Genomic DNA, 27,562 nt, shown 5'->3' with positions numbered 1-27,562 from the left:
TTTTCATACCATGAGATACAGAATTAAATTCTCTACAACTTTGCTATACCTGCTGCTATACCAAAATTCATTAGTTTTTCATGAAATCTCATTTCTATGAAAAAATGCGAAGTTTACAAATAGCTTATATGTAAAATAACGTAGTAGGCTCCTGTCAAAGGATAATCTGGATAATTTTCGATTCACATAAGGTTTTAGAAAAGCTATATATTTAGAGCAACTGTGGCTATCCTGACGTGACATTCCATATTTTTACATTTTAAAAACGTTTTTTCTTTTGCAATAGTTATCTACCAACAGTAACACAAGTAAATATTATTGAGTAGTTCATCACTTAAATTTTTCGACAGATTTATCATCGAACCTAACCACATTATGAACAAATCTGCAATTTATGCAAAAACGTGACTTAGATATTTATATCTTTATTTACAGTGTTGGATTCACATGTCTTAGAACGTGATGAAAATTTACGTTGTTTTCTCTTCTATTCGCCATATTTGATTTTCATAAATTTGGAAGAAAAGAAAACCCATTAATAATAAATATAGGTATGTAATACTATTTGAAAACAGTATTTGAGCTGAATTAACCAATATTACTCTGAGACAATATCAATTCATGTGCAACGGAAAACAATAAATAGTACATTGTGTAATGAGTGAGGAAAGGTTGCCAATAGCGCCACGCGGGTGCAGTTAACAGGGCCCAAGTGGCGCTATGGCAACTTTTCCGAACGAGTTGCATATACCATTAGACCGGGAGATATTAGACTGAAGTTCGACGACGTCTTTTTCGTTTATGCCTCTGGGAGTACTGAAAGGTAACCGAGAGACAAGTACAATAAACTAAAAAAAGATGGGCTGCGGGATACCTTTGTGAAAATTCAGTTTTCTTTTTCAAGAAAATAATGTGTACAGCGACGTATTTCTACCTTATGCCATGTTCGTAAGTTGAAGAGAAGTATCGATTTTATCACAAAATTTTTTTTGGCATAAGTGTCGCAAGGGACCTAAAAATGGAAAACTTTGTAAGAAAATGTGAAAAACATGTTTATTTGTCTACCAATTTCTCATTAATGCCAATTAGAAATATGACATTATTATATTCGAAAAGCTCATAAAAAACATTGGCATAAGTCCTACTAAGGACTAAAGAAAATAGAGCTTTGGAAAAGCTGCGGAAAATTTTTATTTTCATTCTATAACTTTCTCATTTATGCCGTTGAAAATTTATGATACTTACTATAAATAATGTACTGTGTCAAGTAGGCATCACTCCTCTATGGGTTCAATATGAAGGCATAAGTCTCAAAGTTGTAGGAAAATTCATGAAAATTTTTACGTCTTTCTCGCTTATGCCATTTTGCATGCACGTAGGAAACTACATTATAAAGTCATATAAATGTAGGCATAAGTCCACATTGGATTTTCATGTTGTAAATTAATTTGAATTTTAATATGAGTCAGGTCGACAAAGTAGAAAAATTATAGAAAATTGCCACAATTTTCTCGTTTATGCCGTTTTGTACACGAGTAGAAAATATTATTAAAAGCCACTTTCAAGAGTGGCATGAATGCCACAAGGTACCGTCGTATGTAAAATTTTTTAAAAAGTTGTCAAAAATTACAAATTGCGGTTATTTCCTCGCCTGCGCAATTTTCGATATACTTAAATTAATTTAAAAAATGTATGATAAATAATGCAAGTGTCGGAGAAGATATCTATATAAAAAATGAATATTTCTAACTATAAAAGGGAATAAAAAATTTAAAATAAAAAAAATTTCATGAAAAAGAGAAAGCTTTATATTGGGTTTAGTTTGATTTTTCGACATGTTATTTTTTATTACGATAATTCTTAATAACTTATAATAAAGCTGGTAGTAAGGCCTTTATTTTGATCCGTTTTCATCAAGAGCTGCAGATAAAACTGTTTGAAATTTGAAAATGTAAAAAATCATAAAACCGAAAAAACTTTTTATTTTTGATATGCTTTAATTTTAAGTTAATAAAAATTTGTATTATTTTAAGTGTTATTGTTTGTGTTAGTTATAATTAAAAATTAGTAATTCAAAGTCTTTGAGGAAGCATTCTGACAATTGAGTTGGCAGCGGTTTTTCAATTCAATTACTATTAAATAAATCTTTTAATATAAAAATAAAATGTATAAAAGTACAAATTAAGTAACAAAAAAACAAAATTCAATATACATGATATTAAATCAGTTATAAATCAGTTTCTTCTCTATGTATTCTAGCTTAATTCTTCTTCTTCTTCTTCTTCTTCTTCTTCTTCTTCTTCTTGTACCTTAGTCGGTTCAATTCAAATTATATAATATTTTTAATTTTTAAAATTTAAATATATTGTTCATAAATACGTATGGTCAATTGTAATAAAATATTCTACTCATTTACAAATAGGCACAAACAAGAAATTTGTGTCAATATTATATAATTTTTCTTTTTCTGATCATGACTCAAAAATTATTAAAAATAATTTCTAATATGTGGGGACTTATGCCGAAATAGTTTAGTATTAACTTTCATTAAATACATGAATTACTTATATTTATAAAATTAAACATACGCTAAATGCAAGTAAGTATAAGTATTTCGAAAATTGCGCAGGCGATGAAATAAACTCTTGATAAACTCTTGAAAATGGCTTTTAATAATATTTTCTACTCTGTACGAAACGACATAAACGAGAAAATTGTGGCAATTTTCTATTATTTTTCTACTTTGTCGACCTGACTCGTATTAAAATTCAAAATAATTTACAACATGAAAATCCAATGTGGACTTATGCCTACATTTATATGACTTTATAATGTAGTTTCTTACGTGCATGCAAAATGGCATAAGCGAGAAAGACGTAACAATTTTCATGATTTTCCTACAACTTTTAAAAAAAAATGTTATCATATAGTCCTCACCAGGGACTTATGCTCTTTAAAAAAATGAATACTTTCACTTTTTTCTTTGCAATAAGCTTTAATTTATTCACGAGAAAAACGTTGACCAAAACGAAAAATTTTCCGCAGCTTTTCCAAAGCCCTATTTTCTTTAGTCCTTAGGAGGACTTATGCCAATGTTTTTTATGAGCTTTTCGAAGATAATAATGTTATATTTCTAATTGGCATTAATGAGAAATTGGTAGATAAATAAAGATGTTTTTCACATTTTCTTATAAAGTTTTCTATTTTTAGGTCCCTTGCGACACTTAAGCCAAAAAAAATTTTGTGATAAAATCGATACTTCTCTTCAACTTACGAACATGGCATAAGTGAGAAATATGTCGCTGTACACATTATTTTCTTGAAAAGAAAAATTGTATTTACATAAAGGTGTCCCGCAGCCCATCTTTTAAATTTAGTTTATTATATTTGTCTCGCGGTTACCTTTCAGTACTCCCAGAGGCATAAACGAGAAAGACGTCGTCGAACTTCAGTCTAATATCTCGCGGTCTATATTTTCTATTCTAAGTGCGAGTCATTCCCAAAGCGAGCGTTTCTCTGTTCTACAGGGTTAGTCAAAAGTATGGAAACCCCCAAAAATCTCAGTGGGAAAGTATTTTTGGGGTAAATGGTGAGGACAAAAGTCTCAGCATTTTTCACGGCTGATCCGATGGCAACCTTGACCTTGAGATTAAGGTCAAGGTTCAAGGCCATAATCAAAAGGAGTGACAGGCTTTGAGTGGATACCTGATGGTACTCCTTAATGACCTTGATATTTCGCTGTTCGCAGCGAGCACTTACGATTTTCTACAAAGTCCGCGCAGACTGGAACGGCTGACGAGACGGAGAAATTAATAGATCTTGTGCGGGAGTGTGTTTTTTTATATGTTCGTCATCCTGACTATCTTTTTTCATTTATTTCATCCAGCTATTTTCTTTTTCGTCGTGCTTGACTCATAGCGAACATAAGAAGCAATTCTTCTTCGTCAGAATAACTGCTGGACATGTTGAATTGAGAACAACAAAAGAAAATACGAGTTCAAGAATAATGCATTCGAGAAAACAATACACACTTTTGACAACGACTGTCTTTATATTTTTGCCTTGATTTGTAATCATTCCGTCTGACTACTCTATGCCGCAGCAGACTGCCTCCTGTTAGATCGAGCCTTAAACCTATACATAGTATACTTAGTACATTTTTCCATTTTTCTTGAAAACGATGAATCCTAGCGAAATGAACCAAGATCCCTCGACTTCGTCCAACCTCCTTGGTGCTCTATCATAATAGAATTCAAAATGAAACTTCTGACGAACAAAAAATTTGAAGGACAATGATAGTCATTCGAAATAATCAAGATTTTTGAATGTACATTTATAAAAACATGTTTAGTTAATTTATGACAGAATCCATTATAGTTTATCCAGGCATTTTAGTTAAATCCTGTATAATAAAGTATGTAATTATTAACAACTAATCATATTCTACTAAAATATTTAAAACTACTTTCTGAAATAATAATTTTGGACGATTCCTATCAAACGATCGATAGAAAAAGGTAGTAAAAGAAATAATCTTGAGAATATAAAAGTCATTCAGCATTTTGTGTCTATTCATTCTACAAATTCTTCTTATTTAATTATTAGGCAAATAGATATTTTAATATATGCAAATACCTACTTTGCAACTGGTTTTAATTTTGCAGACGCCACGTGTTCATATATTTTATTATTAGATACATGGTGTCCATAAAGTCTAGAATAAATTTATTTTTCCAGATTTTACCAGATAACGTCGATTTTACTTTGAACTTTGTTGCTTTTTTCATTACAAAAGAGCAGAGTCCACAGTAAAATTCTTTGCAAGAAGTTGTAATAAATTTTTTACAAATTTCAAACACTTTTTACGATAAAAAAAATTCTCTCTTTTCAATTCAATATTATACTATAATTTTATAATGAATAATTAATGTTATTATGTCAATATTAAATTTTTTATTTAAATTTTCCCAATTAATTATAAATATTAATTTTGTATTTGTATTAAATAAAATAATGTTTTGAGGCAGATATTTCCCATATTTATGTTGTAGTCCACTCAGCTTCAAATTCTAAGAACCAATTAATTATTGGTACGATAACTTTTTGTTCGCCACAGAATTGTGCACTTATGCCCGTTGAAACGACTGCACGTTTTTCAAAACGTGACGCTCTGATAACGCAAATTAATGAGATCAGAAGTTTCATCAGTTACGTCAATTTCTGTAGTACTCGTATTATCATTTCGAATGAGACCGAAAAAATTCATTAACGTTTCAAGGCTGGGTATATACCAAGCAGGCACATAAACATGATTTAAAAAACGATTCGTGGAAAAAAGGAGGCTGTATTTATTGCAGGCATTGCAGTATAAATTGATAACCTCTTTTCCATAATAACAGCAATTATTTGATACTTGCTTCTTAAATGAAAGGTTAAATAACAAATGTATAAATACTCTTTCTTTAAAGGAGCATTGATCTCGCAATATGTGTACAGTTCGTATGATATTTGTTGACACCCGAGGTAGAAGGACATTGGCGGCGTGGCGTTCAGCGTAGCAGCTTACAGTGCATACTGCGTTTTGCAGTTGCAAAGGCGTGATTCTTCGATAAGTGTATCGTCCTGTGCATTTTCAGTTTAATTTCTTACTAAAATAAATCAATGGAGGTGAAAAATAAAAGAAGGGAATTTAATTTCCAGTCGAAGAGTGTTAAGATTTGTTAATTTTGCATCAGTTTTTGTTAAATAAATATTACTTTATCTTGATCGAAAAGACTATAATTTGCGTAAACAAGATTAAATGAAGTAATTTCCTGTGATATCTATTAGTTAAATAAAATGAATTCATCACTGCTTTATTCAAAGTAATCTAATACGACGAAAATCTGCAGTAGTTATTCCTGAAAACTTAACTTTAAAAAATCTTCCAACTGGAAAAAAATTACCTCAAATCCAAGTATCTCGGAAACTAGTGGCTTTTCGAAAATTGTTTATATCACATAAGTTGCTTATAATTTAGAGATCTTTCACGTGCGCCACTTTTCAAAACTGCTGTCAACAAAATATGTTTGTATATATATTATATATTTATGTATAATAATTTTATAGGAATGTATTTATAGTTTGTTTTCGTTAATTAATAACTATTGACAAAAACTTGCCTTGAGTTTAATCTTTAAATACAGTTCATGTTATTCAGAATTGTTTGAATACATGTCTAGAAACGGATAACAGAAGAAGACTCTTGCACACAATTTATATCTGTAGGTCATTTACTATAATTTGACTTCATATCTCAATTTATTTTTTATGCGACCGTGCTAACTGAGAACCCCCTAATTTTTTTTTGAGCGCACGATTCGAATCAACATGTGAGGTTTTAATAATAGTGTATAAATAAGTGCTAAGATGTTTTAAGAATATGTTTGAAATATGATTAAGATATCTCAAAACATTTTAAGATATCGTAAAAATATGAAATACAGTATACAATTAATATATTATATTATATTGTATTGTATTGTGCTGTACTGTACTGTACTGCACTGTACTGTAGTCTATTGTACTGTATTATACTGTACTATACTGTATTGTATTGTATTGCATTGTATTGTATTATATTGCATTGTATTGTATTGTATCGCATTGCATTGCACTGTATTGTATTGCATTACATTGCATTGTATTGCATTGTATTATATTATATTATATTATGCTAAATTATATTAACCATTTTTGGAAAAAAGTTTCTACAAAAAGGTAGCTTATTTGTTTATGTACTTTCCGTTTGAAAATATTGGGAAGTAACGCTTTTTCTATATAAAATATCTTTTCCACTCATACAACATGAAAAAAATTATACTTATAGTTACTCTTGCTACATGAGTTTAATTATTTCATGAGTATGAGCAGAAATGAATGAAATATTAAAATTATTATCTAAAATTTCACGTCAAAAAAGTTATTGGCGACACAAACGAAAATTCATAAAAATATCCTTATGGTTTTTATTTTTATCCTCTTCTACGGGTTAATGAAAACATGACGGAGCTATAGTCCGCAGAGTGGTTATTTCACAAAATATCATTAGCTAAGGTTTACGAGTTTCTAAGAATAAAGCCACACGCAATTTGCTTCTTCGTCCTATAGTTCTCCTAATTCTTTCTCCTTCCTAACCTTCATGGCTTCGTGTGTAAATGATTTATTATTCATCACGTGAACAAACTCTAAATGCGGCACAAATGATTATGAAGAGGGACTAATATGATAAGATGTATCTTATTTTTTTCTTACAAGTTTCTCACAACATGCATACGTGCAATATGGCTCATCTAAATTGGTGTCTATTAAAAAAATATAGTAAATATCCTTTACTCTGGGCTCTCTTAGCAATTATTCTATTTCAAGGAATCTAATTTACATGACACTTAAAGATAAAAGGTTAATAGAAAGATAGTAATTATTATATTGGGTAAATAAAAATCCTTTTGATATATGGGAAATACAGAATTAGTTAACTAACGATATTGTGGGAAAAACTGCTCTGCGGACAACAGCCCTGTCTAACACGAATTACACTCACAATATCTAGCAAATAGTTAAGATCATTTATCAGCAGAATGACCAGATAGATATCTGTTTCCAGTTATTAGTTCGTATTGCATTGATAAATAATCTAACTATTTGGATGTCTAATATCAGATAATTTAATGGTTATTATATCTCACTTCACACACATGCTAAACAAAACTCTGAAAGTGCACTTCATTCATTACAAAAACTGTGAATACTACAAAATTATACGATAATTAATATCATAAACGCTTAATTAAATACAGCATAATCTGTTTATTAGATATATTAATGGCTTAGCGAAAAAAAATTATATTATTTTTGAGTAGGTCGTTGGATGTTGTATATTAATGTTTACGTTTAAAATGGTCACAATCTACAAAAGTCAGCGACCTATTAAAATACATTAAGATATCTAACTGTGCCCAAACGTATCTCATTTGAATTATAGCATATTGCAGAATTCCAATGTGAGAGTCAATAAGAGAATGTAGCCCAAAGAACACACTGATTAAGAACATTCGAACTTTTGTCTGCTAAAATAAACTATCACACAGTTGATTAAATGAAAAATATCTTTAAAATTTTTTGTTTCGCAAACTGTTAAGTTTTTTTGGAAATACAATTTTAAACACATTATAGCATTAAATAGAGCTTATTTTTCCGGTAATTAAAAAAAAAAGGGAAATCACCTACGCCTCTTTGTTCCTAAAATAACTTTTTTTATAACGTTAATTGTTAATTTACTGTTGGACGTATACGGACCGGGATTTTAGATGACACAATTAAAGAAAGGGTTAAACTTTTATTTTCAGAATATTTTACTATGATAGTTCATGTGATACACGCGCTAGCAGCTGTAAAAGTTAACGATAATGAACGGTCTGCTTTCGGGAGAAGGAGCGCCGGGCCCGCGCATGCGCATGAGTACCGCTCTCGTCGCGCGCGAGATTTTTGACTTGAACATTTCAATTTCTGTAATATTATAAATAACGTACAAAAAATAAATGTAAGTACAGTGTTTTTCGGTATTTTTAAATGACGTGTAAAAATATACATCACCACCAAATTTGAAATATTTATCCACAGCCATTCTCAAGATACTTGAATTACATTTTCAAGTTGGTATTTTAGTAGGAATCAATAAAAAATGGTAGTAAACAAGTATAACATGGCCAAAGCTACTGTTTTTCAGACCTTCTAATGGTGTTCAATGACGACATAAAAATCCAGTTTACTGTCAACAATTAACGTCATTACTATTATTATTTTAAGGAGGTAAAATACCAAACCAAACCGAATTAATCGAATAATGTACTTTTTTTTAATTACAATGCAACATTTTCAAATTTCTGTTTCTTGATGGAATACCTCATATATATTTTCAATAAAATAGTACACAACTTATAATACTAATCGCCGTAGTCCGAGTATTTTTTTGAAAACAATTTTGTGTTTGATACTATATACCCAACATATTCAAAGATATTAATAAAAATAACATGCTTACAAAGATTTCGCTGTACAGTAAATTGTACGGTACCCGAGAACTGGCAATTCAAATTCTTCAATAAAATAGTACCGTTCTCCTTTTTGTCGAGTGGGAGATACACTCTTACACTAGAACAACAAATTGATTTATTCAGCATTCACCAACATCTGCCAAATTTATGACAACCTTAATCCACAGATAGTCTTGGTTACAGGCTTGCATTTGAAAGAATTAACAGATTTATGAGATATTTAGCTGTTGGCTTAACCTACCTGTTATAGTACTGACGTCAATACTAAAGAGGTTTGGAAAAAAACCGATAAAAATGTTTGTATGTTTAATTTTATCGAAAAATGTAGAATCTTGCTGTTTCTGAAAACATTTGGGAATGAAAAATATACAGCGATCAAATGCATGCAAATGTATAAGCAATGTTAGGTGTCCTATTTAATAGGTCAGGAAAAAGAGCTGGGAATTGACCATTTCGCGACTTTTTGTTTCGGCAAGCTGAATTTTGTTTACAGGCTGATTAATTGTATAATTTTTACGTAAATACGCTTGTAACATTTTTCTGTTCATTTCCACGAGAAAACAGTAAAGAATTTTTTTGTTCGTCTTTAAAAGACCTACAAAACTAGCCCTCAGCGTCAAAAAATATTGATTAGATCAAAAGTTATAAACAGAAGAAGTTTATTTATGACTTTTGAATTAAACATTTATAATCTGCGTTATTATTACCAGAACGTTTTGACATCGCATTCTCTCATTCCTTATCATTGCCTAATAACTCACACGAAATCTGGAATCGTTAAGTTGAATAGTTTACAAGTTATGGCCTTATAAACAAATTAACTAATTATTAGTCTGGACGATCACGAGCATCTTCCACAATCGCACTGATTTTTTTCATGGTAGATTTCATAATAATACATTGCAATCTGTCATTTATTTTTAAATTTCAAATTTGCAACCTAGAAAGTTTTTTATTTTTTAGCCTTAGTTGCAAAATGAAATATACGATGCACACGCGTGATATTCTTATATATTATTACATATTCGGAAAGCTTATGAACTGAGCTTCAAGTTAAAAAAAAAATCGTCAAGGTTCGTTGAAAAACAACAGAGTTACAGGCTGTCAAAGTTGATGATCTATTGTTAAACAAATTAGGTTGATAGCGGCAAAAAAAATACTGTCATAACCGGCAACCCGAGTACTTTCCCAGATAAAAATATTTTATTTGTGGAAGTATGTTAAGTGCATAAGAAATATTGTCAAGAGTCAGTAGGTCGCTTGATTTTCGGCGAGCCGTGACGCGGCGGAAGGGTGGGGGAAGCGAACGACAGCGAGTCCGAAGAAAATGACGATAATATTCATAGTCCTGCCGTTAAAAAAGCGAAATTCGCTTGAAAATAATATATTTGACCATCTACCATGAAAAAAATCAGTGCGATTGTGGAAAATCCTCGGAATCGTCCAGACTAATAATTAGTTAATTTTTTATAAGGTCATAACTCGTAAACTATTCAACTTACCGATTCCAGATTTCGTGTGTTATTAGACAGTGACAAGGAATGAGAGGATGCGATGCCAAAACGTTCTGGTAATAATACCGCAGTTAATAAATGTTTAATTCAAAAGTTATAAATAAACTTCCTCTGTTTATAACTTTTGATATAACCAATATTTTGTGACTCTCGAGGGCTAGGTTTGTAGGTCTTTTGAAGACGAACAAAAAAAAAGTACTTTACTATTTTCTCGTGGATATGGACGGAAAAAAGTTATAAACGAAAAACCTGAATTTACGTAAAAATTATACAATTAACCACCCTGTAAACAATCGTCCCCTCATTTTTATGACTGTGGAAGCTAATATGTTATTGTACAAAATATTTAGCATCTATAGTGATAAATTTTTTGCCGAAACAACTCTATATTTCCTGGCCTATTAAGTGTCAGTACCGATTTAGCCGGAAATCATGAAAACCATTTTCTCGCACTACTAGATACGTACTATTGCAAAAGGTCGCACGTTTGAATTGGAAGTAAAAAAGAATTATTGTGCTCGGATTATTTATTTTATTTCAGAAGAATAATATAAATTTCGGATTACATACAGAGGAAACCAATTCTTCCATACCTCTGGTGATATCAAGAATACAAAAATGTTACAATAAAAGTTACGCCAAACCAATTTCTTCACAATTCAATAAATAACAGACATAATTATTTTCAGTGATTTAAATAAAAGAGGACCTGATTTTGTTTAACGCATTTTTGGCGTTATTCCATCTCTGAATATAATCTGAGACAATTTGCTTTTAGATGTAATTCCCAAAACCGCAGTTATTTAATAAAACGTAAACAGTAACGTTAGTAGTATACAAAACGGAAAATTTTAGGCAAGCAGGAAACGCCACTTTTACGAAAACAAACAATGACAAACCGCAGATTTATTAATCCATTAACATTTTTATGATTATTGCAAATTCCCCACGCACTGAAAAATATATCGCAAACTTCCTTGAGAAACCTATACGAAAAAAATAACTGATTAAATGAAGCTTATAAAAGATATAAATATAAATGAGAATTTATAATAAACTCCCACCTACCTACTGTTAATATGTAAAATAGTGACTTTAGTATGACAATGTAAGTATAATGTTAAGGACACTTGTTTATATTGCGTTTCCTGTAATGTAATACAACACGGCATCACATAATTTTCGAATTAAATTATGTCTTCAGATACTTGCACCTATAGGGTGTCCCTAAAGTAACGCAGGGTTTGAATTGCGCGCCATTTTCATTCGAAAAAGTTGCGCAGGGTCAGTCATGTTATAGCAAACATGTTGCAGTTAGACAAAGAAAGCTATACCACGGACGAGCGAGTGAAGATTGTGGAAATTCATTACAAGTACGGAGAGTGTGTAGGTGAGATTGTGGGCAAATTATGTGAAATTTTCGAATGAAACAACTTTGAAATGATTTTCTATGATCTTTCACTACAAAAAATTAAAGGAATCCTTGTATTTCAACATTTCTTTAGCTAATGTCATATCAAAAGTACGATTTCTCGTTTATAAAAGATTAAAGTTATAGTGATTTTCAATTTCTCTACCACTGGTTGACGTTTTTGTATATTCAATTAATTTTTCTTTGTCTGATATAAATCATTAGTTCAAGTTTCTACGAAGTCAAACGTCATCAGAGATATTTTAGCAAATGCAATATTTTTTCCTTAGTGACTTCGAAAACCAGTATTTCATAAAAACATAAATTTCGCCGTAAACTATTCGTTTTTGTGGTATAAATATTTATGAGGACGAGCAAATTATTCCGCCACAGTTTGTAAAAATTTATAATCCATTTAAATTAGTCTGCATCCTGGAAAGAACCACGTTTTTTTGTTAATTAGGTGATGTTTCATCAGCTTAAATAAACATCGGACTGATTAACTTTATTATTATTTTTTAACATAAACTTTAAACGATAAATAACTATATCAAATTTATTTTATGTCAATAGATTTATTTTTTTATTAAATATTTTTAAAGCACATAAACTTTTTCGAAAAAGAAATAATTTAATTCAAAACGCATACATTGAATATAAAATATTTCTTAAAAAAAATATTTCACTAATGTAATAGTGGAATTGTATACATAATTTAAATAAACATATCTATACTTACAAAACTTACAAAAGCTCCATCTACTGCTACATACTATAAGCATTGTTGAAAGTTTTAGATCCTACAGTATCGAAAATATTACAAAAATGTATCAACAGTTTTGTAAAATAACGCTATAATATGTGGTAGTAATACTAGTCCCGAACGGAAACAATTCACCCATCTTTCAAATCGGGACCGCAAAACCATTCAGAGATTGGAAAATTTCACCTATCTTTTCAAAATTCAGTTGTCACACGGCAATCACAAACCCAAATGGGAAAATTTGTGTGAATAGGGGAGGGGAATACTTTGAAGAAGAAAAGGACCAAAAATGTTTAAAATTAATAAAAGAGTTTAAAAAATTAAAGTTCGGTTATTTTCTGAACAGACCTCGTATGTATTGTTTGCTAAAAGATTATGGGCACAAATTTGTAACGAATTATCTCAGCGTTATTTCTTTCAGTGTAACAGCAACGCCTTAGCAAATATCCCATCTGACTCTATTGTAGAAATGCACAAATTACATCATACATATTTTATTAACAAACTTATAGATTCAAATTATGATATATTGTCAATTTGTTGCTGCTTTTTGACATACTCCACTCTTATTACTTAATCGTAGTAAAATCTGGGACATAAGGTCTAGATAAGAGCGACAAATTAAGATCAATCAGCAGCATTTTAAGAAATAGTGATAATAAAAGTGGAACATTAAAGAAATTATATTATTCTTTCGAATAATAACAAGTTGTTTGTAGTGGTGCTTGAAATAAACATTTACAGAACTGTTCAATTCATACTAACACTTTATTAATTGAAAATTAACTATTTCCAAAAACTAGTCACACAATATTTATTATGTAGGAAAGATACAAGGAAAAAATATATAAAAAATTTGCAGAATCTCAACATTTCTACGAAAACTGTTATACATATATTGGAACTTGTGCCATTACATTACTGTTGAAAATGTTTTTAAAACTTTTATAGACGTGTAGAAATTAACTTGGGGACTGAAAAAAAATGTGTGCCACAAATTATCGCACAAAAGAACCATCAATTCTGACCGCGGTTCAGTTCGGCGGGGTCTGAGCCATATAAATGAACATTTGAATATAGAAAAAAATTTTGTATGTTTCCTAGCACTTTTTCATGAATTTTTGCTATTTTTAACCTGTTTTTGAGGTTAGGAAATTCCTGTGATGTGATAGCTCAATTCTGACACCGGATTTGTGATCAGGAGGCAAAAATACTACAGATAGCATATGTCGCACGAAAACTACGAAAATCGAAAAAATCGACAAAAATGGGGTTAAAAACATTACTTTTTAGGGAATTTTTTTTGGTATTTAAATTGGGTATAGGACCTTCATACTTGGCTCAAGAAAACTTCATGTTATGTAGAATCATCACACCAGATTTCATCAAAATCGATTTAATAGATTTTGCATAATAATTTTGCAGTTCAAATTTTGAAAAAAAATTTACAAATTTTCAAAATTTTGCACAGCAAAAAACAAGGCCCTTAGATACTTGAAAATTAATCACGTATAGAAGGGCTGTCAAGCTTTCAAACGCATTTTGAAAATCGAATCCGTCAATTAGTAGAGCTCTGGCGCTTGTTTAAACATTTTTGTACTTATAAGCAATTAGAATAACTTTGTGAATATTCAATCAAATCAAATATTATTTATTCTTTAAAATATAAGCAAATGAGAAATTAACTCATTATATTACTAATTTTCGACATATTTTGAAAATAACTGTTGTTTAAACAATTTTAGAATATTTAAATAAATTTGTTTTTGATCTTTGATAAACAGTACATAAGTTTATGCACTTACCTTTGATACCTACAATAAAAAAATTAAGTTGATAATTGAAGGAAGTTTAAAGATAAATAATTATCGGACTGTTCAAAGACCAATAATTTATTATTAACGATAGGCATTTGAAAATACGCTAATTGTTTTTTGTTTTTAACAAGCGAGACATCGATTTAAAAAAAAATCATCCAAATCGGACTTCTAGAAGCGGAGGTATTAAAAATTTTTAAGCGCGTCGCGGTTTTGAACTCGTCAATTCAATTTCGAGCAGGCCGAAGCGGCCGCGCTCTCTGCTTCCCTCACCACCACCACCACCACCCGTACAATTTTCTTGAATTTCTCGCTTGCATAAATAACTTTAAACACGTTTTAAAGTAGGTTGCCAATGAAAAAAAGTATTGCAAACTTAGGCCTGGTAAGTACTCGGCATACCAAAAGTATTTTTCGAAAAATTAGCCCGGATGTACATTTAGTGTAAATAACGGTTAATTTTGATCGGCTATAACTACGTAACTAATTGACCAATCGATTTGTTTTTTTTAAAGAAACGTCTTTAAAATAATTTTTAAAACCTGCTTTAAAAAATTTGATCTGATTGAATATTCACAAAGTTATTCTAATTGTTTATAAGTACAAAAATTCGACCAATGTTTAAACAAGCGCCAGAGCTCTCTTAATTGACGGATTCGAATTTTTCAAAAAGCGTTTGAAAGCTTGAGAGCCCTTCTTTATGTGATTACATTTTCAAGTATCTAAGGGCCTTGGTTTTTGCTGTCCAAAATTTTGAAAATTTGCAAGTTTGTTTTCAAAGTCTGGATTGCAAAATTATTATGCAAAATCTATAGAACCGATTTTGATGAAATTTGGTGTGATGATTCTACATAACATGAAGTTTTCTTAAGCCAAGTATGAAGGTTCTATACCCAATTTAAAGACCAAAAAAAGTTCCCTAAAAAGTAATGTTTTTAACCCATTTTTGGCGATTTTTTCGATTTTTACAATAATAATCATGATTCATTCGATTTGTAACTAGTCATATTTTGTAAACAAATTAATTACAAAAATTTTTTCCTTTTCCATTTTCGCATAAAATCAACACTTGAAAAGGTACATAATTAAATAGGAAGATAAATATGACATTTTTCGAATTTTTTTAACATATTGTGCCGCCAAAAGTTAAGCCCACGTTTGTTTTATGCGCATAGAAAAATTTTCATTTCTAGTGATATTTGAAAGCCAAAAAACCAAAAATCTCCGTGGATATACGATTTACCCAAACCAAAACAGATACCGCCTAGTCTATAAGTAAATGAATAAAATAAGTTACATACACAAATTATTGAGATACCCCATGGCATACAGTTCACAATATTCGAAAACAAACTGTCACTGATGTTCTGCACGTACACTTAAAATTCTTTATGTTATGTACATGATATTCATAGAGACAAATAGGTCTAGGATAAAGATGTTTATAAGTTTTACTCAAATTTTATGAATCGTCGTCATATTCTACTAAAAGTATACACATTCAGGGATCAAAAGTCAATTCAGACCAACAAGGTATTTCAGGGTGTCTGGCAAGTATCTACTAATCTCACGAGAGCCCAAAGGATAGGTCAAAATAACACTACTATATGGTCCTGAGAGATTAGTTGATATTTATGGATTTCACATCTTTGGAAGACCATGATATCTACTCTTATCTTAAGAAACATTTTCCATGCACATGATAAAAATATTTTTGTAATATTTTTATATACAGGGTATACCACGAAGAGAGCCCAGTAGGATTATCTCAAAAAATAGACATAATTGACATCTGAAAATTTGTATACAGGAGTTTATCAAAAAGAACTATTTAATGAAAATAGTGTCAACTTCCTCGCACTTTCGCTTATACCGGAAGTCATCATCAGATGTGTTATTTCAAATGGAACACTATGTATATTTATGCATTTTTTAATTCTACGGCAAATTCTAGAATATTTTCATATAAGGTACTATGGGCCAAAATGTGGTAGTTTTCAAGTTATTATTAATTTTCGAAAAAAAATTAGGTATCTAAGTCATTTTTGAGAATAGAATAACTCCGACATTTTGCTTTATTTATTAATGAAATTTGGCATGGATAAGCAATGGAATTTAACCAGTTTATGTCAAATTTGCAGAAATTCATACAGAGTAATTAAAAACGTGTGGCCAATATTGTGACGTTGAAGTTGAATTTATTCAAAAATTTCAAATAGTACACACCATTAATGTAATAATATTACATTAATGGATGCAGAATTAAATTTACTTTATAATGATACTATAGTTCCCTATACCCAAAGTTAACAGTTCTTTTCTAAATTGGAAATTATTGATTTCAAATTTTTAATTAAATTTAATTAAATTTACAATTTTTAATTGAAAATCCTGTTTTTTATAAAAAAAAATATAAAAACATCCAGTTCTACTGTAATTTTTCTGAATTCTAAAATAAAATTTGTCTTGATTGACCACCCCCATATAACAGAGGGACAAAAGAATACTTCCTCAATCATTTTTGGTAGGCTGTGACAGATAAATGAGCCGGTAGCTGTTTTGAGAGCAAACTGGCGACTCTGATAGTCTTAGGTCAATCGTTTTCTCCCTTTTCGAAACATAAACATTGATAAGATTATCGAAAATATTAAACTTAGACGATGCACGGTTTATTCAGTCTTAGTCCGTGGTCCAATTGTCCAACAGCACAGCTTGTGAGGATTTTTACAGTGCTTAAAAGTGTGAATAAAAGAATAGTTCGCGAGCATGTTTTACTTTACGCGATTGATGACTATTTGTACTGCTGTGAAGTTACTTGAAGCTGTACTCAAGTTCAGAGGTAAGTCCATTTTCGTATGATATTGCTTTTATTTTTTTGGACTATCCCGATATATTTACCTATTATGGCTTAGGCAAAGAGATTTACAGAACTGTAAATTTTTAATAAAAAAGTTATTTCTTTCTTAATAAGCTTTTCCTTTTTTTTTAAATTTTACTGTCAAAAAAAAAGTGTTTTTGGGACATGACGTGAAACACGTAAAGTGCAAAAAAACACTGTTTTACACAGGTTACATACATATAGAGTTGGCAACCGTCCTTAATTTCGGTGGACGTCCAGCATTTGAGCTAATTTGTTACGTCCTGCCAAAACTTTGTGAAGGACGACAAATATTCTTAATCTTACAGTTAATAGTTACTGCAGTAGGAAAATCATTTATTTTGTCTACCTGTAGCGTAACTTAATATAAAATAGTATTTAGAAACAAATTCACAACTCATCAAAAAAAAAAAAAATGTGGGGATGGATTCATTTAAATATCCTAGTGTAGAAAAGAAATCTAAAACGACACTTTGAAAATTATTTAAAAATATTTATCTACACGTCACTGGAATTTGGTCGACTGTAAACTGACCTTTTGTCTTGTGCGGGGATTTTATTTCACAATATTTAAAATTTGTTTCTCGCCTGCTACAATATGATGTGTATGAAGGTAGCAGCATTTCGTACATTATTTTGCATACAAGCAAGAAACTGTTAACGCATTTTGTCCAGTGGCGGCTGGTGTAGGGGGCTCTGAGGCACCGCCCTCTCTCCTAGAAATTTTCATAGTTAAAAAATTTAATTTAATATTTAGTTCACAATGTTATTTATTAAATATACGTATACGACTTATGAAACACATGAAAAAGGATTTATTAAATTTGTAATGTTTTAGTCAATTTAATTTGCAAAATTCATTTGAAAAACACAGAATACGTGGGTTCTCGTGGTTCGCTCCTAAATCTGTAGAGTTTACAGCGGTGGTCATGGTTACCGTCTCGTAGCACTGAAAGTCGGAGTGGGAGTAGCGCATATTTACTATGCAGTTTGGTATCTGTTTAATCTGACAGTAAATAAATGATAGCTATTCACTGGATTTTTTTTCTTATTAAACTTAATTTGTTTACCAGTGGTGTAAAATTTTGTTACCTACATACTGTTTTTTGTGTGTTTGCCATAAGATTGTAAAAGTTCAAATTATTTATTTATTTATATTAGAGTGCTAATTATGTATCAACTTCGTCAGTAAAACGCATCATTGGAACTAGTTGACGATTAGCGTTGATCTATTCACAAAATTTTTGTGAGAATTGCAAAAATAAAATTTCTAAACAAAATGTACAAAACCTGAAAACAATAACTTTCGATTCACTCTTAATACATAATTTGCATGCATCATCATCTTTAGATGAGTTTTTTAACAGAAACGTTTGCTCCTAGATACTTCAATAAGGTGTACATTTCTTAAGTAGAAAAGATAAATGATTGCTTGTGGCGCCCTCTGGGAGATACAGACAATCGTCCATAAAATTTGAATTTCCCGTCCCAAGAAACCTCCGCATACAAAATTTCATGAATTTAACTCAAAGTAGTCGAGAGTTATTAAAGAAAATGTAAATAATTTTTTTTAATTTGACATCCTGTATATCCTAAACAAAGCGTTTCCAAACCAAAGTTTATAGGAAATTTTTTACTTAAAATTGAACGTAGAATAACATACTGAAGTATGTAGATCTCCTCCTGAAACATCCTGTATAAGTTCATATAAAAAAGATAATAAAAAAACAATACTTACTGCAACATAACAATACGGTACAATACAAGATTATTGCATAAAATTACAAAAAACAAACAAATAAAAACAATAAAAACGATAATCATTCAATGCCAAAAATCAGCAATTAAAAATTGACTTAGTGTCTCTAAATTTACAATTAAAAGCATCTAATTTAAGCGAATTGTATTATAAAAACAGGCTAACAGTACTTGCAATACTATCTATTGAAAAATCAGTGGTGCGAAAAATACCAAACTTTAATAAAAAAAAGTAATTGAAAAGAAAAAAATGGACTTTCACTATAAAAAACAATGTTGAGCACATTTTTCTTATATTTCAATAGTACTTAAAATAAAACTACCTAATTGTATTTTATTTATTTTTTTTAATACTTTGTATCCAAATTTTTCTGCTAACTAGAGATGCGTGATCAAAAAATTTTAGACACATTTTAACAAACACACTGTAGTCATTCAGTTACATAAGTACAGTCCGTACGATATTTGATAAGATAGAATTCCAAGAAGACCCCTGCGTCACTTTCTTGGAATTAACCGCATTCGACACCCGAGGTAGAAAGACATTGGCGGCCTGGCGTTCACCGTAGCAGCTTGCAGAACATACTGTGTTTTGCAGTTTCTAATTTTTCTAATTTTTTGGATGTTTCATAGAGGGCGCTAGTTATCCTAATTTCCTATTACATTTTAACTTCTAATTTTTTTAAGGTTAAGTTTTTTACCATTCGGACATTTCTCAATAATTAGTTATATTAAACTTACTATTACTAATTTGAATCACTAAAACTTTGATATAAAGTTAATTAGAGTTTAAAATACTACTAGAATGTATGCGTTGTTTATAAGATTTCAATTGAAAGCCTACATTATTTTTAGAAAATAAAATTATTATACACTAGAAAATGGAACTCAAATGGTAAAACTAGCGCCCTCTATGAAAGATACAACAAATAATTAAACCAGCATATTTGGAATGCCAAATTTCATAAAAATAATTCGTACCGTTTGGAAACTTTCGTAAAAGTTCTATTTTAAAAATTTTATTTTGTCACTCTGTGTCTCGAAAACAAGAGAGGCATATAATTCATAAAACAAAAAATTACTTTTTGACGTAATATCACTCCCTGTATTTACGAAACAGCCTGTATATGTTTTAATATTCTGAAAATAACTCGAAAAATTTCCAGGGACGCCCCTGCCACCGTAAATTGTTACAGTAGATCCGATAACAGATCTTTGTTGGTTTATTCTTTTCTTCAAATCGGACTTGTACCTAAGAAAACAATCATCGGTCGAATCGTTCACTGTTCTCCCAGCAAAAAAATAGTATCTAATAATAAAGTTACGGAAGTAATTACTAGTTATTTATTATAAAGTTAAAATTAAACGAGACTCTTCGTAGTAGATGTTTGATGCATTGCATGAAATGTGGAATAAATATTTTGTTTATATGAATTAGTATTTAAATAAATAGGTATATTTCCATATTTCCAGGAGAGTTTAAAAATAGATTAACAACTAAATTATTAGGCTAAAAATTTTAAATATGCGGCTGTGTTGGAACATGATAAACAAAATTTGCTTTACCAGTAAATAAATTTTACCTTGGTTTTGAATTTCTAGATGCGCAGCAAAATTATTAAGGTCTTTTTGTGGAAATAAAAATTATATAAAAAAAATCTCAGCAGATTGTTATATAACATTTTTGACAATAAATTGTATTTTACAGTCGTCAATTAAAACAGTTTGCTCAGTACCGTAATGAGATATTGCCCTATATTTTGTTTATTTACTTTGATGCCTACAAAACAATTGAAAATTTTATAAACTATGACCATGTCCCAGGAAAAAAACCTATATTGTTATGTTAATATGATTTGGGGAATTTTCTACCCAATTTTAAATTGCAGACGTCATAAAGAAGAGAAAATTGTTTATGTCAGATAAACAGAATGTATTGCTTTATAATTTTCCTAAAGGATATAAAATATAAATTAATAATATTTTAATTAATTAATATAATGTGAGAATATGTATCTTAAAAAGAAAAAAAAATTAATTGGTTAACTAATTTAAAAAAATAAATTTTGGAAGTAAAATACTGTATTTCAACATTTTCAACTAAAAAAGCTTACCAAAATTATTCATAGCTGCCATTGAAAAAAATAATGGTTGCGTTTATATCGGTCACGCCTCAGATGTTGGAAAACGTTAGAAGACATTTTTATTTACTATTAATATGCAGCTCAAGGAACTAATTTTGAACTCTTCGTGAAATTAGTTTGCTGTAGCGAATTTCGTCAAACTAATTAATTTTTTTACTGCTAATTTTTGCAATAAATATTAAAACCATAGTATTTTTGAATAGAAAATGAAAATACCTTTCAAACGAGGCATCACAAGCCTTTACTTCCCTTTTAAAAAATTAAGGGTTGTAGCTGCCATTCGAAGGGGGTTGAATTTAGGGGTGAAATTTTTACGCTGCAGGATGTCATTTCAGAATCCAAAATCGACGTGTCTCGGGATTTTTTATAAATATGCAGAATAATTGAGATACTGAATTTATTCCATTTGGATGTCCCACACTATAATAAACTACAAAAGTTATCAAACTTCCAAAATTCGTTACAGTACGCACTCTTTTTTTTTGTTTTCCTCAACGTTAAAGCATATCCATAGTTTATAATTCATAAACGCATTCGTCCATCACATTTTATACTTGTCGGTATGGTTTTTGAATATTTTATTGATAATTTCTACTAGGCAAATACATTGTCTTAATGTCCAACAAGCGTACTCTAATATGCATGTACTTGAAGATATAAATAATAAAACCATTTGTTCCTAGAATAAATAGAAGGAGCTGTAACTATTATCCTTGAATTATTCAGGGTATTTCAGAAAGACCTTCCGTAAATTCAGAGGGTGATAGTACGACAAAAAATAAGAATTTTTTGTCTTATGAACTATATGTATATCTCCTCTTGTTTTCGAGATACAGAGCGACAAAATAAAATTTTTTAAATAGAATTTTTACGAAAATTTCCAAATGGTGCGGAATATTTTTATGAAATTTGGTATTCCTGGGTTTTTAAGCACGACAAATACGTTTGGAAATTTTCGTAAAAATTCTATTTAAAAAATTTTATTTTGTCGCTTTTTGACTTTCTGAAACACCCTGTATGTCAGTCAGATAACTTTAGATTTAAATTTAAAAGACTCTTTATAAGACAGTTGCAGTAGGTGTAAACAGGGTATCACAAAAGTATAGTTACGCCTAAATAACTCGTCAGAATAGAGGGATGGCAGGGAAATGACCTCTACAAAAGTCGTTGAGGTTAATCGATGATTTGACCACGAAGGTAATTTTCAAGGTCATTTTGAAGGTCAGCTTTCGTTTTTCAAATAGGAAAAGCGGATAATTGTACGTTCAGATATAGTTTGGCCCATGGGTCATAGTGACCTCTAGAGGTCACTTGAAGGTCAATTGTTTCCCTCGAAGTTTTCAGGCTGGTATTTCGCCAGGAAAGCGAGATGTCAGGAAAATGACCTCTGTAAAAGTTGTTGAGGTCAATGGCACCTCTAGAATCTTCTTAGAAATCAAGTTTAAGAGGTCCTCAACACGACCTATGGTTGTTTCGAATAATCTAGAATCCTCTATGACCTCTACATCTAAGTGCATATCAATCGATCTTCGAAGGACGATTTTACCAAATCTTTTTAAATAAGCATAGTTTCGACTACTGGATAACCTCCTGAATAAAATCATTGAACTCAAATTAAAAATTATATCCAAATGTAAAATTCTACATTGTTTTTCAGAATCGGAAAGTAAAAAATTTGAAATGCTTGTCCTTCAAATGACTGAAAATTATCCTCAAGGTAAAATCTATGGTTACCAAGTTGTGGGTTCCATATAACCTCTCGCTATCCTGTTATTTAGACTATTAAGGCACCCTGTACGACATGCGAACTTAGTAATTAAGATACAATTTATACTGCGCAAAATTTTGTTGTTATTAAATTTATTTATGTCACCGACAGATCATATTGTACTGATTCCAGTAGGTAATTTTAAAATCAGTGCCCATTAATATAAAAAAACAGACAAATCTACGCAAATGTTTGTTGTATAGACGTTATATAGCCTAAAGCCGGATATAAACAATTCATTCTCTTTCCAAAACACAATCAAGTTAATAAATTAGCAAAATTAGCTTACTGACATTGATTAATATTCACTAAGTAAAAAAAATTGACATTTACTGCTATTACCTCATAACCATGAATGTAGGAGTTGTTCCGATGGTGTTGAAATAAAAAAAGTACATTTTGGTATTACCAGATTTTATAATTTTGTTATAAGAATTTTTTTTATTTCAGTATTTTGTTTTTTTTTAAGGTATAGTTTTTGTAAACTCTTACATTAGAACAAGTTTACTGTTACCTCAAGAATTGAAAAAGTTAGAAATGATCAAATAGTAGTTGATACAAAGCCTTTATAAATGAATACAAGCCACGTGACATGTAATTTTATTTAGAACAGTAATTTTATTTCATTCACGTTTGCAAATTTCGGTGAAATTAAACATTATCGAAACGATAAGATCAAGATTACATTAAAACAGAACATTCTGTTTCGCCGGCTGTTATTGGTATAATTTTCAAGAGATTCTATTCAACCAATCAGCGATCGTAGACGTAGCGGTTTGTCATTGTTCATTGTAAACAAATCGTTAATATTGGGAACGCCTAGATTCAAAGATTTTTCTTCAGTTGAACATGTATAAAAACGCCTAGCAATAACATTTAATGAGTTTCAAAGGCGTCCCTAAAAAAGTTTTCTCCTAAAGGTAAAAAATTATAATAATTTGTATATAATGTTTAGAAAATTTCTATTATATGTTCATTTGACCAACAACATATTTTAATTGTCTATGTCCTCAAACAATTCTATTGATGGTAAATTTCGTTTTGTTCCGTTTCAAAAGGTCTCTAAAATGCCATGTTGTAATAATATTAATAAACAAAATATCCCTCTTATTTCTCCCTTTCGCAATTGTAATATGAATTAATAGAAGGTGCCTTTAATAGATTAAAATTACCTGAATCACACCAAATTCCGCACTGCTGCACTGCACTACTAGGAAATTTATCAACCACTTGTCAACAACTGAGATTTATTGCCCAGTCGCCCAGTGCAACTGTGTTATATTCCGTTGGCCCGCGCACATACTCTTCAACTGGGCGTATACATTTCTACCACTTCCATAGGATAACACCAAAGCTTCGCATAATAATATTCTATTTTATTTACTAATTGATTTTCTATTAGAAATTATCGGTTTCAGACAACCAAAAGATCGTTTAATTATCACATTAGCCTGTTCAGTAAATTTCAAGGAAGGATCAATTAAACATATTTTTTCGCAATCTCAGTTGGTTGTAGTTGACCCTGGGATGATTTAAAATTAATTCGAGTTTAAGATCGACTTCTAGCAGTGTATGTTCCGAACAACGTTGTTTTAGATTTTAAAATATTAATAGAGAAACCAAAATTGAACGAAATTTTTACAAAATAATTTAAACCATTAGTTATTCTCTGATTATATGGTATTTTCCTCGTGCCACAAAAAAAATGATAGAAATTTTAACATTGGAGACTTGTGCGGGGAGGGGGCGGCATATTATTATTCAGTAGGCCGCATGTGCGCCCAGGAACGACTTACGTGTTTAAGCCCTAACCACCATGGTGCAGGAATGAAAGAATCCTAGGAAATCTCATTAAATAGGGGGGGGTGAAATTCCGACTGGTATCAACCTCTCATATTGACGTTCTTCTACCCTCAGAGGTCCCTCTTTACGAATATAGCTGATTTGGCGGCCGCGGAGATCGAACCCGCGACAGTGTCATTCGTCGATTCAAGTACTGACGCCTCGAACCGCTCGACCACCGACCGACCAATTCGGAATACATGTTAATCTGGCATTTTCACCATAGATACTATTTAAAGTGCATTTACAAATACTTAATACACGAAATACAAAATAAATATTAGTTTTGACCTGTAGTTTTTAGAAAATCTGGCATATTTTACCATCTTTATGTAATTTTTGAATTTTTGGGTTTATCTAAATGATGAATGAAGGTGGGAGAGGGTTCAAGGTGGTTGCATGACGCGTTTATCTTCACAATTTATAAAGTTACTGAAACATAGTCGCCTAGACAATTTTATATTATTAAGGGCGCCATATCTTTTAAATAGTGTTTTCCACAAAGACAAATAATATCTCTATAATAATAATATCTCTACTCCTCATTCTAACTACGAGAATTAGCGCAGAAGTCGGAGACTTGTGCGGGAGAGGAGGCGGCATATTATTATTAAGCAGGCCGCATTTGCGCCCAGGAAGGAGTTATGTTGGTAGGCCCTAACCACCATTCAGTGCAGGAATGAGGGAAACCTGGAAAACCTCATTAATTAGGGGGGTGGTACCATACTTGCACAGAGGGGGCCAAGCCTCCGTACAAGCATAGCTAATCTACGGTCTACGGGCCGCGGGATTCGAAACCCGGGCAAATAGCACACATCGATTGAAGTACTGACGCCTTAAACCGTGCGGCTATCGACAGCTTTATAATTAATAATTATAAATAATTTCAAACATTTAATAACTGAATAATCTAAAGCTTATCAAATAATAGGAATGTTATGTCATCCCATTTGGGTATTTTCAAAGACGCCGCAGTAAAACGAATAAACAGGTGCAAAAAACGATCAAACAATGAATGTTTTAGGTACTGAAATCTACGAAAATACTAACTTTTTTTATATACAACGCCACATATAAATATTCTTATAACATTTACTTGCTTAGTCCTACATATAAAATTGTTTACTTTTATTTATAAGTACGTGAAAATAATTCTTAAAATGTGGGGTTAGGATAACAGCAAACGCATGTTTTACAATCGCTTTTTTTTAGTTATTATTTTATTTGAGTAAATTTAAATAGTAACAATGAATAAACATCAAGGATTTTATTTTTGTGCTAACTTTTGTTCTACACGTTTTACTGTTCAAGATTTCAGTACCTAAAAACGCCAGAAATTTGACTATTTCTCGGCCAGGGATATGGCCACCTTAAATTAAACCATTAATAATGAAGTGATTTCAGTGTACTCTAAATATCTCTCTTTGTCTTAAAGAGAACACGTTAAACTGTAACATGTAATTAGTTTTGTCAAATTTAAGAAGGACTATTCTCAATTTTTTAATGAATATACCGTATTAAAAAGTCTAGTGATATATGTCTGCGAAGTAATCCAAACCGATGAACAATATTCACATCTCGAGAGGTCAAATGCATAAAATAATTTGAGTAGCAGATTATTATCATGGAAGCCGACCATGTCTTATCGCAAATCCTTATATCTTCAGACTTGAATGAATTATTTAAATCGCACCGTTCCGCTACCCCATTTATCTAATCCACACACGCACACAATCATTAATACCTACATAAACGAAACATTTTTGAACTCGTCTGCATATATTAATACAACTGGGAAAAATTGTAATGTCATTAATAAAAATAGAAGAGGTAAGGGGACCAAGGTAAGAACCCTGAGGTACTACAGAGGTAATATGGTAACGGCTAGATTTAAATCTTGCTGGTGGTATCATGTACAGGACTGTTTGACTGAGTTTGAATATTATATAAATTAATTAAAGTTTTAACATTGATTTTTATAAATCGACCTTAAATAAGGCTGTCACTGGAAATACAATAGTAGTTTTCTCCGTGTTAAAGTGATGTTAAATTCATCACTAGGACTAGGAAAATTAACTATGTTTTGATTCATATCTACCATTACCATATATTTCGGGAGTTTTTTACTATAATAAATAGACACTAACCTCATCGTCATTTTAAAATAAAAAAAATTGTCATGAATGTAAATTAATTCCTATTTATTGAATATTCTAACATTTTCAGACTATGGTAATAACATTTGTTAACGTCACTAGAGCCAAAAACAATCTGTCGTTTTATAAAAAAACGAAAAATTTATTACAAATATACGTATAAAGTACGTAAAATAAAAGTATAATTTAGAAACGTTCACATTATTTCTTATTGGTAACATGTTGGAATATTAATTATTATTATTTAAATATTAATTACATATGTATATTCAAACATTTATTTAAACTATACATTATAAATTAAGTTGGAATTTTTTATTTTATAGTGCGTCATACTGATTAAAAGAAAATAGGAAGTTGATCAAAACATTTTTTAAAATTCTATACTTCTATACATCTAACTTTAATATTACCTA

General features: G+C 30.5%; 1 protein-coding gene across 1 annotated transcript in view; it reads left to right on the top strand.

The window, feature by feature from the left end:
- Positions 1–17,295: 17,295 nt before the first annotated feature.
- LOC108904524 (scavenger receptor class B member 1-like) overlaps positions 17,296–27,562 on the top strand; it is a 115,498-nt gene continuing 105,231 nt past the window's right edge. Inside the window, exon 1 of the mRNA XM_018707130.1 lies at positions 17,296–17,439. Within this exon, the coding sequence (XP_018562646.1) occupies positions 17,367–17,439 (73 nt within the window). The 5' untranslated portion in view covers positions 17,296–17,366. The remainder of the gene's footprint in view (positions 17,440–27,562) is intronic.

Source organism: Anoplophora glabripennis, unplaced genomic scaffold (assembly GCF_000390285.2).
Source record: "Anoplophora glabripennis isolate ALB-LARVAE unplaced genomic scaffold, Agla_2.0 scaffold13, whole genome shotgun sequence".
NCBI lineage: Eukaryota > Metazoa > Arthropoda > Insecta > Coleoptera > Cerambycidae > Anoplophora > Anoplophora glabripennis.
This window is presented reverse-complemented; position numbering and strand designations above follow the sequence as displayed.